The 18,370-nt window shown below is 46.2% G+C and overlaps 1 protein-coding gene across 1 annotated transcript in view; it reads left to right on the top strand.

The window, feature by feature from the left end:
- The window catches only part of SCTR (secretin receptor), a 70,903-nt gene that overhangs the window by 44,957 nt on the left and 7,576 nt on the right, over positions 1-18,370 (top strand). The window contains exons 7-10 of the mRNA XM_055397833.2: positions 1,723-1,876; positions 10,954-11,014; positions 12,189-12,258; positions 15,682-15,773. Of these exons, the coding sequence (XP_055253808.2) occupies positions 1,723-1,876; positions 10,954-11,014; positions 12,189-12,258; positions 15,682-15,773 (377 nt within the window). The remainder of the gene's footprint in view (positions 1-1,722; positions 1,877-10,953; positions 11,015-12,188; positions 12,259-15,681; positions 15,774-18,370) is intronic.

Below are 18,370 nucleotides of genomic sequence, written 5' to 3' on the forward strand. Positions count from 1 at the left end.
TGGGCGCACACTGGACAGGTTTGGACCTGCATGCCCAGATGTGCAGCGGAACATAATCTCACCCTCTTCCTCCTTCTGAGCACGCAGAGGAGTCTTCATTCATTGCAACATCACTCTGTGTATCAGTTGAGAATCTCTTCTGCTGTACATAACACAAAACTATACGTCAGTGGCTTGAACAGCTGGGGGTTGTGCCCCATAGAAGCAGTCCACAGATGGGCAACCCATAGGTGGCACAGTGGCTCTTTGCAACAATGAACACAGTCCTTTTCCCTTTCTGCTCTGCCAGTTTTGATCCTATGCTTTATACTGTGTATTAGCAACATGGCTGCTGCAATCCCACACCTCACATCTATTTTTCAGGCAAAAAGGAGGGAAGTCAAGGTTAAACATTTTTCTCTTTGGGAGGCTTTGGCTTTTCATTTGGAAAAGAATGTGCTTCCCAAGTCTGTGTTCATATCTCACTGGCTAGAACTGTGTCATGTGACTACATCTAACTACAAAGGAAACTGGGAAGTTCAGTTTTTTACTATCATAATCTCCATAGTGGAGGCAAGCAAGGGTAAAGGGGACTGGAAATTGAGATTGGTTTAATCAGCTTGCCTGTCGCTTCCCACCACTCACATCTGTAATTGCTTATAGTTCTGTTAAGTTTGTATACGGCTTATAGTTTTTCACACGCATGTGTATGTGTGTATTGTTTTCTGACTCAAACTGAGGGGTCCCTCAAGCTGGGCCCCTGTGTGTCAGGGAGATTTCCAGGATGAAAGAAAAGTACCAGCTTGGAGTCAGAAGATTCTGACCCACCTCATCACTGACCAGTGAAGTTCAGCAATGCCCAGCAGGGAACCTTTTCAGGTTCTTCTAAACTGTAGACTCACCAGCCAGCCGTGGGCCATGCCTGGAATAAGAGTCTCTAGGAAACCACAGGCAGGAAGCACACCTGGCCAGCAGGGTGGCCCTGGGCGCTCCTCCGTGGCAGTGACCCTCCTACACTTTGTCAGCAGCCCTCTGGCCATCCCAGGAGCTGTCATCCTGAGCTATCCTCACGGAAAGACTAGGAAGAGAGGATGAAAGGAAGGGAGACCCTCATAGGGTGCAAGTGGGAGCCGTGAGGGCATGGAAGCCTCATGCCCCACAGTTTTGCAGGCATGGCTTCTCGGGATCCTGAAAGGGGACACGGCTGCACCTAAGTCACGGCAGCAGTCAAGGCTACCCTATGGCACCCCCTTGAATGTTTCAAGGTCTGCATTCCAGATGCAGTGCAGGCAGGGGTCCTGTGTTTTCTCATCAGTACTGGCTTGTCCATTCTCCATCTATTTCTAGGAAACTTAACCAGGAAAGAATTTTATTAACCTTTTGCTCAGAGATCCATTTCCCTCTTTAGGCCTCAGGTTCCTCCTCTGAAAAGTGCCCTCATTTGCTGTTGGGAATAGGGCAATATCTGACACGGTTTGACAACTGGGGGCCAGTTCCAGAATTTGAATGCTGCTCCTGCTGCTGCAGCCTCCCATCGGCTGTGCTGACAGAACCTGCCAGCCTCTGGACTTCTACTCGAGAGACATCTATGAGCCTGGTCTTCTGATAGTGGAAGGCCGGGGGGATGGCCGTGAGCCTGAGAGGTGCTCTCTGTGGCCTGGCTGCTGACTCCCATTGCACCCCTCATCTCCTGGAGGGAAGCCCAGGATGGCTGGCCTGTGACTCAGCTGCCTCTCTTTGCAGGTGGGCTGTAAGCTGGCCATGGTCTTCTTCCAGTACTGCATCGTGGCCAACTACTCCTGGCTGCTGGTGGAAGGCCTCTATCTTCACACGCTCCTTGTCATCTCCTTCTTCTCAGAACGGAAGTGGCTCCAGGGATTTGTGGCCCTCGGATGGGGTATGTTCTCCAGGGTATGGTGACTGCGTGACAGGTGGGAAAGGGCACTGAGGCAAAAAGGGCTTGGGTTCCAGTTTCAGCCCCACACTTAGTTAAGTCAGTGAACTTGTGTGCTCTTAGACAAGTTTCTTGATGGTTAACTCTCTGGCCTCAGTTTGTCTGTCAAATGGGAAATAATAGCTAGAACCTAGCCCCGATTTCTGGCATCCAAAGCCTTTTACGATTTGCTACCCCCAACAGCTGTTGCCTTATCTTCCCTAGACATTCCATTCATATGTCCTCATTCTCACTTCCTTTCTGTATCAGGTAGGGTGCTTTTAACTGTAGCTATCAGGAAACCTGACTTAGATAGGCTTCAAACTTAAAAGGAATTAATTGGTTCATATAACTGACGAGTCCAGGGATCACCATTCAGGTGAGGCTGAATCCAACGGCACAACATCATTTCTTTTTGTTTTTCTACTTCACCTCCTGTTACATCAGTGTTATCATTAGGGTGGTGTTCCCAGTGTAACTGTCAGCAGCTTCTGGGCTTCTTCCTGACTTCATTGCTACATCCAATGAAAGAAAGAGGCTGTGTCCCAGCATTCCAGCAAATGCTCAGATTCACTCTGATTGTGTCATACACATCCTTGAGCCAATCACAGGGGCCTGAGGGCATGGACTCCTCTGATTGGCTTAAGTTACTCAAACCACAGAGCTTCTCAAAGGAAATTCAGGATTCAGTCCAGGAAGGAGAGGAAATGGTACTAAGATAGCCAACTGCAGGTCCCATTGCTTCTCTTCCCCCTCCCCTTTCCTTTCTGGTCAGTGAAGGTGATAACAATTCTGATTTCTTGAGCACCTACTGTATGCCAGGCATTGAGCTGAGCACTTTAATCATCACAACAACTTCCAGAGGCCTTTTAGGAATCTTGGCTCAGAGACGTGACCTAACATGCTCAGCTCACAATGTGGACAAGAACAGAGTCAAGATTCAAACCAAGGCCTGTCTCTTTGCAAAGCCCCTTAACTCTTACTCTGCCACAAACAAACCTCCATCCATCCTTCCAGTCATACACACGTCCATCAGTCTGTCCACCTACCACCCGTCCATCCATCCTTCAACTGTTTGAAATACCCAGTGGGTTCTAGACAGAGTTAGATTTCTGTGAGTGACTCACAGGCTTACAGAGGTAGTCATGTGTACCAGCCATTAGCTTCATTTACTCTCTTCTTGGTGCCTTTAATTAAGAAGTGCCCGTGCCAGGAATGCCCTCCACTGTCTTTTCTGCTTGTCTAAATCATGTGCAAGGGTTTTGCCTCTATCAGACTGTCAGGGAAGTTGCCTGAACTGGCAGAGTTTGCCAAGCCCTCTTGCTTCTGAACTCTTGACAGTCTGATTAACACATGACCCTTGGCCAGTAGAAGCTGTAGAGCCCTGCTGATCTGGATTTCCACACTGGCCAGTAGTCCCAGAGGGCCTGGGACAAGGGACTTGCCTTATACAGCCAACTCTGCCCCAAACATCCCCAATATGGAGCCAGCTCCCTGAACCTTGACTCCCAGATCTGGCAGGATTTTTCTGAATGAACATGAATGGTTCATCATCTATAATATCTGGATCATAATTTATTCAGCTTTCTTTGAGCACTTCTTTGTGCTCAGAAGGGCTTACGGAGGTTCCAAAAATAAAAACGATTCCATCATTCAAGGGGTTTGTAGTCTAGCAAGGAGACAAAATTGCACTGTCATAATATCTCCATCACAGTTTCTTAGGAGGTTTAATGAGATGAGAGCCTTCTTTTCTTCCTCAAATATTTATTGAGCATCTACTACATGCCAGGCCCTGGGGTTAGAGCCGCACATAAAACAGCACCGGTTCCTTCTCTCCAGGCCTCTTTGCCTGCACAACCCCAACGGGACATGAAAGGACTCAGGAAGGACTAAAGCTTTCCAACTGTGAGAGGCTTTTCTCTTACAAAAGCAGCAGCCCCTGCCTCAATTTGTACTTATTCCCTGCCCCAGGCCCCGAGATAAATTGCTTAAATGAGTACGTGATCAACCATAAAACTTTGCAAAAAAACTTTTTTTTTTTTAAATTAGAAAAAAAAAAATTACCATAGTCTCATCTACTGAACATTTTCTGGGGTTTCTTTTCAGACTTTTTTATACTCCTAGCTTTTCCCACTTGGTTACAATCATCCTGTATGTAGAATTTTGAATCTTGCCTCTTTCCTTGAACACAGAAGCATGCTCTGTATTCTTTCAAATCTTCAATAAACATTTTTAATACTCTGTGGATATATATAACCAAATACCTATTTTTTTGATGTTAAGATTGTTTCTCATTTTTCACTGTGACAAATACACAGTGAGGAGTGCTTTTGTGGGCAAAGCTTATTCCATGTGTAATAGAGAATCCTGGAATTGGGACCCCTGAGTTAGAAGGCATAGGCATCTAAAATTTTTAATACTTATCCAAAGCTTTTACTTTTTCAAGGTGGCTGGAGTGTCAGTCTGTGCCCAGAAAAGTGTGACACCTCAGGCTTTCGTAGGAGAGGAATCAAGCTCCCTCCCACTCACAGAGGGAACTCAAACCGGTGCTTCTGGAGCTGCATTGGAATCATGCAGAGGGCATGTCCACCCACCCAGCCCTGGGCCCCTCCCCTATCTAGAGTCTTGGTCTTGTGGGCAGGGGTGGAGCCTGAGACTCTGCATTTCTCACTGGGCCCCAGATGATGCTGACACCCCTGTCCCAAGGGCCACACTTAAAACCATAATTTAAGCAGTTATCAGGTTTTCTAACTTTTCCACTGATTCACTGTTAAAGATGTAAAACAAATAATAATAAACAAGTGGCCCTCAGAGTCCATATTTGCTCAAAGTACCCAGAATTTAGGTAAAGACATTTTTTATCAATGTCATACATGCACTTGGTTTAAAGAATTAAATAGAAATACAAGTCTAGGACTTCCCTGGTGGCACAGGGATAAGAATCTGCCTGCCGATGTAGGGGACATGGGTTTGATCCCTGGTCTGGGAAGATTCCACATGCCGTGGAGCAGTTAAGCCTGTGTGCCACGACCTCTGAGTCCAAGCTCTGGAGCCCGCAGGCTGCAACTACGGAGCCTGTGTGCTGCAACTACTGAAGCCCGTGCGCCTAGAACAAGAGGAGGTACCGCGGTGAGAAGCCCTTGCACCACTCCAAAGAGTAGCTCCAGCTCTGCAACTCGAGACAGTCTGCACAAAGCAACAAAGACCCAGCACAGCCGAAAGTTTTAAAAATAAATGAGATTTTTTAAAAAGAGGATAAACTTCTTTAAAAAATAAAATATAAGCCTAAAATGAAAAAAAAAAGTCCCCTGAAAAGGTTCTCACTTCTGCCTCTCAGAGGTAATACCCTCCCATTTTTCAGTTCTTCCTCCTAATATTTATTTTCATATTTCCAAACAATATGAATTGATTTGTCCATCTGAGATATTATTGGTTGACTCCTTGTGATGGAAGAGAAGGATATAAAATTCTTCATCTACCACCTCCATCTTCCCATTAGAGTTGTTCACATTTTGGGGCTAAATCATATTCAATGTATACATCATTATGTCTATATAAATATTCCTCATAGCTCAGATGGTAGAGCAACTGCCTGTAATGTAGGAGACCTGGGTTCAATCCCTGGGTAGGGAAGACCCCCTGTAGAAGGAAATGGCAACCCACTCCAGTATTCTTGCCTGGGAAATCCCATGGACAGAGGAGCCTGGTGGGCTACAGTCCATGGCGTCACAAAGGGTCAGAGATGACTGAGCGACTAACACACACACAAATCATATTCAATGTATACATCAGTTCAGTTCAGTTGCTCAGTCATGTCAGACTCTTTGCGACCCCATGGACTACAGCACGCCAGGCCTCCCTGCCCATCACCAACTCCCAGAGTTCACTCAAACTCATGTCCATTGAGTTGGTGATGCCATCCTACCATCTCATGCTCTGTCATCCCCTTCTCCTCCTGCTTCAATCTTCTCCAGCATCAGGGTCTTTTCAAATGAGTCAGTTCTTCGCATCAGGTAGCCAAAGTAATAGAATTTCAGCTTCAGCATCAATCCTTCCAATGACTATTCAGGAATAATTTCCTTTAGGATGGACTGGTTGGATCTCCTTGCAGTCTAAGGGACTCTCAAGAGTCTTCTCCAACACCACAGTTCAAAAGCATCAATTGTGTGGCGCTCAGCCTTCTTTATGGTCCAATTTTCACATCCATACATGACTACTGGAAAGACAGACAGTCAGCAAAGTAATGTCTCTGCATTTTAATATGTTGTCTAGGTTGGTCATAGCTTTTCTTCCAAGGAGTAAGCGTCTTTTAATTTCATAGCTGAAGACACCATCTACAGTGATTTTGGAGCCCAAGAAAATAAAGTCTGTCACTGTTTCCATTGTTTCCCCATCTATTTGCCATGAAGTGATGGGACCAGATGCCACGATCTTAGTTTTTTAAATGTTGAGTTTTAAGCCAGCTTTTTCACTCTCCTCTTTCACCTTCATTAAGAGGCTCTTTAATTCCTCTTTGTTTTCTGCCAAAAGGGTGGTATTATCTGCATATCAGGTTATTGATATTTCTTCCCGCAATCTTGATTCCAGCTTGTGCTTCATCCAACCCAGCATTTGCATGATATACTCTGCAAATAAGTTAAACAAGTAGGGTGACAATATATAGTGGTATGTATATGTTAATCCCAAAATTATGGAGTCATTTTTAATGGATTCCTTTTTTGTTGCTGTCATTAATTCTCCCAAATTCTCGACAGAACTGGAAAACCCTCCAGTGCCAGGTTTCCTATCATCAAAGGCAACAATGTATAATCTATCAGTCCTATTTGTTTGGTTTATTCCTGCTCTATTAGTGTCCTAGGGCTGCTGTAGCAAGTTGCCACTGGCTTAAAACAACAGAAATTTATTCTTTCCCACTGTGGGGACCAGAAGTTCAAAGTCAGGCTTTGGCAGGGCCAATTCCTTCTATGGTCTCTGAGGGACAATATGCTCCATGCCTTTGCCCCAGTTTCTGGCAATCCTTGGTCTTCTTTGCCTGGTAGGAGCTTCACTCCAATTTCTGCCTCCATCTCTACATGGTCTTCTTCCCTCTGCGTCTCCTTTCTTTGTGTGGGTCTCAGTGCCTTCTTAAAAAAATAACAGTCACATTGGATTAAGGCCCCTATAAATATGACCTCATCTTAACTAATGACACCTTAAAAGACCTTGTTTCCCGGAAAGGGAAAGGTCACACTTAAGGTTCTAAGGATATGAGCCTTTGGGGTGGAGGGGGATATTTTCTGCCCTCTGGTCATTCTCTAGACTCACTCACTCCCTTAACCTTCCCACTGAGTTTTTCTTCATTTCCTCCACAAATCCTGTACCTTGACTTCTTGTTTCCCTATCTTTGGTTTACTGTTTGGTTGTGTTGGAGTTCATCCTCTAGTATCTGTCTAACAGAGAGTGCATGGAAGGTACATTCTTTTGCACTCCGTATCTAAACATATCTTTTTTATTTTAAGTATATTTATTTATTTGGCTGTACCAGGTCTCAGCTGTGGCATGTGGGATCCAGTTCCCTGACCAGGGATCGAAGCCTGGCCCCCTGCATTAGGAATGAGAGTCTTAGCCCCTGGACCACCAGGGAAGTCCCTAAACATATCTTTGTTCAGCTTTCACACCTAATTTATAGTTTTCCTGGGCATAGAAATTAGGTTGAAAATTGTTTCCCCAGAATTTTGAAGGTCTTCTGTTTTGGCATCTGGTATTATCTGTCTAGTCAAGGCTATGGTTTTTCCCGTGGTCATGTATGGATGTGAGAGTTGGACTGTGAAAAAAGCTGATCACCGAAGAATTGATGCTTTTGAACTGTGGTGTTGGAGAAGACTCTTGAGAGTCCCTTGTACTACAAGGAGATCCAACCAGTCCATTCTAAAGGAGATCAATCCTGGGTGTTCATTGGAAGGACTTATGCTAAAGCTGAAACTCCAATACTTTGGCCACCTCATGCGACGAGTTGACTCACTGGAAAAGACTCTGATGCTGGGAAAGGCTGGGGGCGGGAGGAGACGGGGATGACAGAGAATGAGATGGCTGGATGGCATCACCGACTCTGTGGACATGAACTCCAGGAGTTGGTGATGGACAGGGAGGACTGGCGTGCTGTGATTCATGGGGTTGCAGAGAGTCGGACACGACTGAGCGACTGAACTGAACTGAACTGACTGATTATGGGACTTGCCATGTCATTCTGTTTCCCAAGCTTTTACTCACCTCTCTATATAAGCTGCAGAATCTTCTCTCTGTCCCCTGTGATTTTTTTTTTTTTTCTTTTACTTTTTGGCTGTGCAATGCAGCATGTGGGATCTTAGTTCCTCAACCAGGAATGGAACCTATACCCCTTGCAGTGTAAGTGCAGAGTCTTTGTTTTAAACCCTTGCCTGAGATTGACATGTACACATTGCTTTATTTATTTATCTTTGGCTGTGCTGGGTCTTTGCTGCACACAGGCTTTCTCTAGTTGTAGAGAACTGGGGCTACTCTCTAGTTGCCGTCCACAGGCTTCTCATTGTGGTGGCGCCTCTTGTTGTGGAGCACAGGTTCTAGGCACACGAGCTTCAGTGGTGTCATTAGTTCCAGGCTTGAGGGCCCTCGAGTGTGCAGGCCTCAGTGCTGTGGCTCTCGGGGCCTAAAGCGCAGGCTCAGTTTGCGGCTCGCAGGCTTAGTTGCTCCTCAGCAGGTGGAATCTTTCTGGACCAGAGATCAAACCCAGGTCCCCTGCATTGGCAGGAGGATTCTTATCCACTGCACCACCAGGAAAGTCTGGAAGCTTGGAGTCTTAATCGCTGGCCTGTCAGGGAAGTCCCTGTCCCTTGCGTTTTGAAATGTCATAGGGATGTGCCCCCATGCAAGTCTGTTTTCATCCTTTTGGCTGGTGAGTGGCGGTCCTTTCATCTGGAGACTCACATCTGTCATTTCTTGGACAGTCTTCTTACACAGTCCCTTTGATCTTTTTTTCCCTCTGGTTTTTATCCTCTCTTTCTGAAACTTTTAATCAGATGGTTCACATCCTGGAATTGACTTCTAATTTTCTTTCTTTCCTCCTATTAATACTTTTCATTCCACACTGTGTTCTGGGCAATTCCTGGTCTTTATCTTCCAGACAATCTATGGAATTTTTTTAAGTCTTGATCATCATATATTTAGTTTCCAAGCCCTCTTCCTTGTTCTCTGGATGTTCCCTGTTTTCAACATCCTGTTTGTGTCTTGTAGAGGTAATCTTCCCTCTAATCTCTCTGATGATATTCCTTAGAATTGTTTTGCTCAAGTTCCTCCTGCAGCCTGTATGGTCTATTTCCTCTGAGTTCCTTTTCTCTGCTTGTTTTGGTCTTTGTCTTTTATGTAATCAGCCTTCCTCAGATGTTGGTGACCTTGACCATTCATAATTAAGAGTGAGTCACTTCAGTGTTGACTGAAGGCTGTCTGTGTGTGTGTGTGTCTGTGTGGGGTGGTGGTGGTGCTTGGGGGTTGGGTCACATCTCTCGTGGGAGACAGGGCTGGAAATGGCCACTGTGTTGGGGTCCTCAGCATGGCTATCTACAGGCCCTTTTTTTTTTTAAGGCTGTTTGCTTCCTCCAGGGAGGAATCCTTTCATTTCCCACCTAGGGTGGAGGTTGGAGGGCTGGAACAGTGTAGAATCCTGGCTGCTGGAGGTCTGAAAACTGAGCAGCCTGGGGGTTAGGGCTCTTCTCAGTTAGGGGATAGATAGGCACGTCCATTAGAAATGGAATCTGAGTTACATTTTATATAACTTAAAATTTTCTAGTAAACACAGTAAAAAGAAACTAGTTTCACTAATTAGTGAAATTCAATAGTATATGTTATATAACCCAATATAACCAAAATATCAACCTTTCAATGTATAATTTTAAAAATTGTTAATAACATATTTTACATTCTTTTATTCATGCCAGATCTTCCAAATCTGTTATCTTGTGCTTTTAGCACATCTCATCTGAGAGCAGCCACGTAGCAAGGGCTCAGAAGCCACACGTGGTGAGAGACAGCAGTACTGGGCAGCACAGGTGTAGACCAGCTCAGCTGAGAACCCCACCCACCCTCTGCTGGGCCAGAGCCCCAGTCCTCCTTGGCTCAGTTGCCCCCAAGAATTCATTTCTGTCAGAGATGAACAGCTGACTATTTGGCTGTGGGAGAGTGGTTCTGACCACCTGGAGTGGTTACCTGCCTCCTGTCCAGGCTTCCAAACCGTCCTGCTGCCCACCCCGAGGTGCAGAGCAAGTGCCTTCTCAGTGGCACCCCCATGCAGCACTCAAGCTTCAGCTTTCTCTGCTCTGGGATATCAGTCAGCTGCTGCTCCTCTGCCAGCTTCCTAAGCATGTTGACATCTCTCATCTACTGTACTTTTCCATTCTTTGGGCCTGTAGGCTTGTAGCCTTTTAATTTTTTACTCTCATTTTGAAGGGGTGTCAGTGAGAAACAGATAGATGTGTACCTTCAACTTAACATGTTCAACTAGAAGTCAGGAAATGTTCTTGTATTTTGTCTTTAAAATTCTTGTGTATTACAAGTCTCTAGTCTAAAATCTATTTTTGTTTAATTGACGTCGGTAGGTTACATTACCAGTCAAATGGCTAAAGTTCTTACAAATCAATATTCGAATAGATCTCCTGTGGTCTTGTATCCTCTCCCCAAATATCCCAGTTTGATAAAGGGGCTCCACCAGTGGCCTCCACAAGCTCGTGGTCCCCTCCCTTTTCCCCTGCAGCAGTCCTTCAGAGTCTGGCCCAAGCTTCAGGAGACCCCTGCCCCAAAATGGCCTTCAGGATCTATCTGATCCTGCGTCAGTTCCCAAGGATTCCTTGGCACCCTTGAAGCGTGAAGCTGCACTTTACACAGGATGGCAAGGGGGTTTCCATGGCAACTAGGCCTCAGCATCTGCTCACTATCTGGCCTAGAGTCACTGACTGTCCTGTTTCTCATAGAGTGTGGAAAATTGAGTCATCTCCCTTCTTCCCACCACCCCCCCCTTTATTTTTAACCCTCAGGTTCCCCAGCCATCTTTGTTGCTTCGTGGGCTGTCACCAGGCACTTTCTGGAAGATGTTGGGTAAGCTGTTGGATGGAGAGGTAACAAGAGTATATTTTATATTGTCCAGTTCTTTCAATAGGATGGACCCTTCTCTGAAGCTGTTATCTAGGAGAGGCCTATGTCTCAGACCTGGAGCCGCAGGCAGGTTCTCTGCCGTGTAGGCTGCTGAGTGCCCAGCTCTCCTGGATGTGTGTTTGCATACATGCTGAGCCACCCTCCTGCTGCCCAATCAGCTCTGTGCTTGGGTCAGGTGCCTGACAAGAGCTGTGCTGCTCAGGGAGGAAGCTCTAATGGCCAACCTAGCTTTTCTCTTCCTGGCAGCTCCCTCCTCTGTTCCTCCCGACATGGGATGTTTGAATCCTGCAGACCCAGGAGAGCAGGAGAGTAGAAGCAGCCTTCAAATCCCCGATGGGTGCAAAGAGATCTAGTCTCATTCTCTAAAGATTTGGCTCAGGGACAGGGTGAGCCTGGGGACTACTGCAAGTGGGCTCGTGGAAGGAAAGCTTGAAAGAAGCTGGGGAGGTAGTGAGGCAGCATGGCCACATGGGAGGCCGTGTTTCATCCATGTAATGACACAGCCAGGCCATGGCGGACGAGGTGTATAAGTGTCTTGCAGTCCAAATTCAGTCTAAAATAATCTTTTTAATTGAATTAATTCCCTCTTTTAAAATAATCGGATTTTTAATTTCTCTAGAACAAATGGAAAGTTCTGTCAACATTCCCTAGGTCCCTTGTGGCAAAAATGAGCTGGACAGAGTTGTGGCCACCTTAGACCAAGCATGGTCTGTCTTTTTGCCAAGTCCCCTATGTCCCCAGCCCTGTGCCTGATGTCCCCAGGGCTGAGGTCACATGACACTCACCCAGACACTTCACCTGCCTGGCTGCTGTTGGCCACCATGCTCCCCAATGATCTTGATCATGCACTTGGCTCAGGGGTCCAGAATCTTCTATCTCAGATTTGTGTGCTTTTGCTGCCTAGACACTCACTGGGCTTGCCTGGAGCCTGGATGCTCCCCACTCCTGGCAGTGCTCTTGGCAGCAGAAGACCGTCAGTCCTAAGGGTGTTAAGCCCACAGTCTCCAGGGGGCAGGACCACAACGTAGTCCTCCCTGCAAAGGGCACCTCTGAGAACAGGTCTTTTCTGGTCAGCCCAGCTCCCCACTCCTAGTGATGCCTGGCTGTCCCTCCCTAGGTGCTGGGACATCAATGCCAACGCGTCCATCTGGTGGGTCATCCGAGGGCCTGTGATCCTCTCCATCCTGGTAAGTAGCTCGCCCCGCTGATCTAGGCTCCAATGGGAGAGACCAGAACAGTGACAGGCTTGCAGGGTGGAGGGCCTTGGCAAGGCAAGCATTGCTGCCTCCAGGTGTGTGGAGGAATAAACCAGAGTTTCCAGAGGCTGGGCAGCAGCAGGAGGGTCTAGGAGCCCTGCCCCAGAGACTGTCAAAGGGGAGGGGAGCGAGGCCAGAGCAAAAGCTTGCCTTGGCCTTGTCCACTGAGAGCAGCTTCAGTGTACCGAGCAGAGCTTCCTTACCTGGAGTGGCTGGCTCAGGTTGTTTGAGATTCTGCCTCCACTGGTTCAGAAGGTTAGATCTTGATCATTTTTCTAAGCATTCTCTGGTTGAACTGGGCAGACTCACTGAGCCAGGATCATGGAGCGGGTAGCACCTGGGGAAAGTCAAGGCTGCTGTGGTCTTGGCCTCTGTGGTGATGTGATGGGGCAGGAGGGCAGGCCTGGAGGGGTGGCCCCAGGGGCGAGATTCAGGAGTGACTCTTAGATAGGGCAGTTCAGGGCGTCTCAACCTTTGCTCACCTTTGCTCTCCTGTCAACCTGGGAGCCTTTAAAAAATACTGATAGCAGAGTTTCAGGCTCTCCTTGTCCTGGGGAGGGGCCTGGGTGCTTGACTTGGTTTTAAGTTCCCAGGTGATTCTGCTCTGCAGTCCAGAGCCCTGTAGCTGAGCCTGTGGGTGTAGCTAAGGATAAGGAAGATCCATGGGGAGGGTGGGGTGCACTGGGGCGGCCTTTTTCCTAAGTAATGTGCACAGTCTCAGAGGGATGCCAAGACTACAGAACCAGGTGACAGGAAGTGCCCTTCCTAGGCTCACAGGAGGGTCAGACGGGGCAGCAACCTCCTCTTCCACTAGCTGGCTGGCTTGCCTTGTGTGGCTGGTTGAAGGGGCCATCCCATAACCACTTTCCTTTTTTTTTCAAAAATAGTAGAATTGGTGGGGGTGGGGGGGTGGATAGTAAAATTTGGGACTTCCCTTGTGGTCCAGTGGTTAAGACTTGGCGCTCCAAATGCAGGGGTCATGGGTTCAATCCCTGGTCGAGGAACTGAATATCCTGTATGCTGCATGGTATGGCCAAAAAACAAACAAACTAAAAAGAGTAGAATTTTACACTATCTTCCCTATTATCTCAACTCACAACAGGAGAGCTGGAAATTGTAGAGAAATCTGAGTAGCAGCCATGATAGGCCACTGAATAGGTCAGGAGAGCATGATGACTTCTCCCTATTTCCGCTTCTCTTAGAGGGTGTGCAGGTCATTCATTAATTTGGAACCACTCAGGGTAGGAGTTAGGGTTAGCAGCGTAGAGTCTAATATGGTCGTAATGCACAGTTATCACCAGTACAGAGGGTGTCTAGTACTTTAAGCACAACTTTATTTCTGCTGCCTGAGACATTGCTCCCCAAAGTCACTTTGTGTTAATAAATAAATAATTTGATTATAATTTTGATTAGGCCAACTTTAGCATAGTGTTTTCTAATCTGACTAAATTAAAATTTAAGGGATAGTGAAGGATGTAAGCTTTCATTTCCTATTGCAGTTTTAATACACTGAAAACTGTATACTTAAATCTGCTATTGTTTATCAAAAGTTGTTTTTTGTCAGCTTGTCACATTTAAATAATGTCTGAACATTTTTATTAGCATAATAATATGGCAGAAAAATATTGACTGTTCTATCACTAATTATGTTATACAAAGAATGTACTTGTTTTATGTTAAATCAAAACATATTCTCACTTCTAAAATAATAGTAATAGAATTCATATAAAAATGGAAAAATGTAAAATGTATTTTTAAAAAGGGAATAAAATCACCCATATTTGTAGCACCTAGATGGACATTATGATGCTGTGCTTTTCTGTCCTGTAATTTTCTTTGAGTGCATGTACTTTTTTAAAATGCTTATTATAGTTTTGTGTCCTAGTTTGTTTTTTTCCCTTAGCAGTAGATGTAAGCTTTCCAGTGTCACTTGAAATTATTTGATCAACTGCTGTGCAATAGCTGCTAAATACTGAGCCAGTTTCCTTGCTATAATTCTGGGACTTTGACAGGCCAGCCCAGGAGAGCCCCAGGGTCCAGGCTGATTTCACGAGACTGGGGTCTCTCTAGTGATTGAGGATATTGGTGGGGGAGGGGGCACTCCTGATGCCAAGTATCTCTCTCCCAGCCTGTCACGGGGCCCAGAATTCCACTATTTAAGATTCATTCTTGGGATAGTTAAATTTTTCCCTTTTGCTTTCAAATGCTTCCTATTAAATACAACTCAAAGGCAAAAAATAAAAGAGCCTTTGTTAGTTTACACCATGAACAGCTTAGAGCAAGATGCACAAAGAGTTAGCTGAGAAGTGTCCTGACCAGGGGTGCTGAGCTGGGGTCCTAGACACGCCACTAATCCTGTGTCTTCTGGCAAGCGGCCCTAGACCCCCAGGCTACTCATCTGAACAATGAGGCTGCCCGCCCAGTCAGTTCCACTGATCCCTGCTTCTGCAAAATTATTCTGGAGCTGGTGGGTGAGGGGAGGAGAGAGGGTGCTATATGGGCAACCTCGTAGTGTGGCTGGCACTGGGCACTGGAGTAGGGGAAAGGACGCCAAGAGAAACAGACTCTGATCACTGTCCTTTAGAAAGGCAGGATTGAATTGGCAGTTAATGGACACACACAGATGCTTGCACTTGGCCCTTTGCAAGTATTTCAAGTGCCCTTACAAGTAGCATCATCCCTAACTACAATAAATCAGGAAAAGGAGGTGATCAAGAAGGCTTCCTGGAGCTGGTTGGTGATTGAGCTGCAGAGCAACTGTGAGTCTCTGAAGCAGTGGTTCTCAAAATGTAGTCCCTAAACTGGCAGCTTCACCGGGGAGCTTGTTAAGAATGAAAATTCCCCTGTGGTCTGGTGGTTAGGACTCCAGGCTTTCACTGGTCCCTGGTGGGGGAACTAAGATTCTGCAAGCTGCATCTAAAAGAAAGTAAGAAAGAAAAAGCAAATTAAACCATAACTGTTGGGGGCGGAGCCCAGCAATCTGCACCTTAAACTTTGAAAACCTCTGCTTGTAAAGCCTTTGCTACTTGGGCGTAGTCCAAGGCCCAGCTTTGGCATTCATTCCCTGGAGCTTGCTAGAAATGCTGAATCTCAGGCCTGCATTTTAATAAGATTCCAAAACATTCCAATTGTGAGTGATCCACCCTGCATCTGAGCAGATCTCAGAGCTCCTGCAGCCCAGGAGTGGAGGCTGAGCCATGGAAGACAGTGTGTTTCTCCAGGACTGGGTGTGCTGGAGGGCGTGACGTGCTGTCCTGCTGTGGTTGTACTGCCTTCCCTGCCTGGGGCTGGGGCCAGGAGAGGTGGCCGGAAAGCAGATCATCTTTGGCCTCACCTCTGTCTTGTGTTTTACAGATTAACTTCATCCTTTTTATAAACATTCTAAGAATCCTGATGAGAAAACTTAGAACTCAAGAAACAAGAGGAAATGAAGTGAACCATTATAAGTAAGTGGAAGGCAAAGACAGGCACTCAGTCAGTCAGCAGGCATTTATGGAACACCTACTGTTTACCCAGCTGGTGCTTGGTACTATTAGAGGTAGAGGAGGAAGAACTGGGACCTTATCCCAGGGGATTTACAGTGGGGTGGAGGGAAGGAGGAGTGGATCCTTTCCTCTCCACAGAACTGCCCTAGAAGGGGGGAGAAAAGAAATCCAAGCAGGACCCCTGTAGGCAGATATCTCACCCTTGGGATAAGGCTAGGGAGTCAGGGGCCCAAATTCAAGTTTTTATGGGGACAGTGGCCCTTGTTATCTGTGTGTTTTGCATCCAAGGATTCAACCAACCTTGGATTGGAGATTGCAAATATTTGGGGGGAAAAATCCAAATCAAAACATTTTCATTGTATGAGGTATTATAAGTAATCTAGAGATTATTTAAATATATGGGGACATGTGCATAGGTTTCGGAGAAGGCAATGGCAAGCCACTCCAGTACTCTTGCCTAGAAAATCCCATGGATGGAGGAGCCTGGTAGGCTGCAGTCCGTGGGATCTCTATGAGTCGGACATGACTGAGCAACTTCACTTTCACTTTTCACTTTCACACAGTGGAGAAGGAAATGGCAACCCACTCCAGTGTTCTTGCCTGGAGAATCCTAGGGATAGGGGAGCCTAGTAGGCTGCAGTCTATGGGGTCGCACAGAGTTGGACACAACTGAAGTGACTTAGCAGCAGCAGCAGTGCATAGCTTTAAGCAAATACCCCATTTCATATAAGTGACTTGAGCATCCAAGGATTTCATTGTCTGCAGAGGGTCTGGAGCCAATCCCCATGGGTACCAAGGGTCAACTGCGTATTTTCCAGCTTTCACTAGACCTTCACCAGATTTTCAAGATAATGTGATTCAAAAATACTTTAAAACCTTTGAGATGGTCAAGAAAGATGCTGTATTAGTCTGCTCAGGCTGCCACAACAAGACACCACTAAAGTGGTGACTTAAGTGGCTAACTTAATTAAGAGAAACTTCAGTTCAGTTCAGTTGCTCAGTCGTGTCCGACTCTTTGCGACCCCATGAATCACAGCATGCCAGGCCTCCCTGTCCGTCATCAACTCCCAGAGTTCACTCAAACTCATGTCCATCGAGTCGGTGATGCCATCCAGCCATCTCATCCTCTGTCGTCCCCTTCTCCTCCTGCCCCAAATCCCTCCCAGCATCAGAGTCTTTTCCAGTGAGTCAACTCTTCGCATGAGGTGGCCAAAGTATTGCAGTTTCAGTTTTAGCATCAGTCCTTCCAATGAAAACCTAGGACTGATCTCCTTTAGAATGGACTGGTTGGATCTCCTTGAATCCAAGGGACTCTCAAGAGTCTTCTCCAACACCACAGTTCAAAAGCATCAATTCTTCGGCGATCAGCTTTCTTCACAGTCCAACTCTCACATCCGTACATGACCACTGGAAAAACCATAGCCTTGACTAGACAGACCTTGGTTGGCAAAGTAATGTCTCTGCTTTTTAATATACTATCTAGATTGGTCATAACTTTCCTTCCAAGGAGTAAGCGTCTTTTAATTTCCTGGCTGCAATCAGCATCCGCAGTGATTTTGGACTTAATTCCCCACTATCCTGGAGGCTAGAAGCCTAGAAATAAGTTGTTGGCAGATTTGAATTCTCCTGAGGCCTCACTCCTTGGCTTGTATACAGCCACTTTTTGGATGGGTCCTCACATAACCTTGGAGAAGGCAATAGCAAGTCACTCCAGTACTCTTGCCTAGAAAATCGCATGGACAGAGGAGCCTGGTGGGCTGCAGTCCACAGGGTCGCTACCAGTCAGACACGACCAAGCGACTTCACTTTCACACATTGGAGAAGGAAATGGCAACCCACTCCAGTATTCTTGCCTGGAGAATCCCAGGGACGGCGGAGCCTGGTCAGCTGCCGTCTGTGGGGTCGCACAGAGTCAGACACGACTGAAGCGACTTAGCAGCAGCAGCAGCACATAACCTTTTCTCTATACATGTGCAACCCCCATATCTCTTCTTAAAAGGACACCAGTTGATTAGACTACAGTCCCACCCTGATGGCCTCATTTAATCACCTCTTCATAGTCCCTATCTGCATATACAGTCACATTCTGAGGTACTAGGGGTTAGTTAGAGCTTCAACTGAAATTTTTTTTTGTGGGGAGGGGGATACAGTTCAGCCCACGACAAATGTTAAAGACAAATCAGTGTCCACCAGAGGCTTTCTCTGTGATGTTCTGAGTTCTCAGAATCGACAGAGGCCTGGATGACTTGATGACAGATTTTCCTAGGGTATCTTTAGAGCAGTGGCTCTGAAGTAGGGTCATGCTCGGAATCAAGAATAAAGTTGCCAGATAAAATACAGGATGCCCAGTTTAATCCGAGGTTTGGATAAACAGCTAATAGTTTTTTTGATACCTACACCAAAAACAAACAAACAAACACAAACTATCTGTTGTTTATCTGAAATTCAAATTGAACTGGGCATCCTGTATTTTTGTTTGCTAAATTTGGCAACAAAATTACCCTGGGAAGAAAACAAAAGAGCTTCTCCTTACAGATATTCATTATCCAACAAATGAG

This window comes from Moschus berezovskii, chromosome 2 (assembly GCF_049115385.1).
Source record: "Moschus berezovskii isolate FMDL1 chromosome 2, NW_MosBer_1.0, whole genome shotgun sequence".
NCBI lineage: Eukaryota > Metazoa > Chordata > Mammalia > Artiodactyla > Moschidae > Moschus > Moschus berezovskii.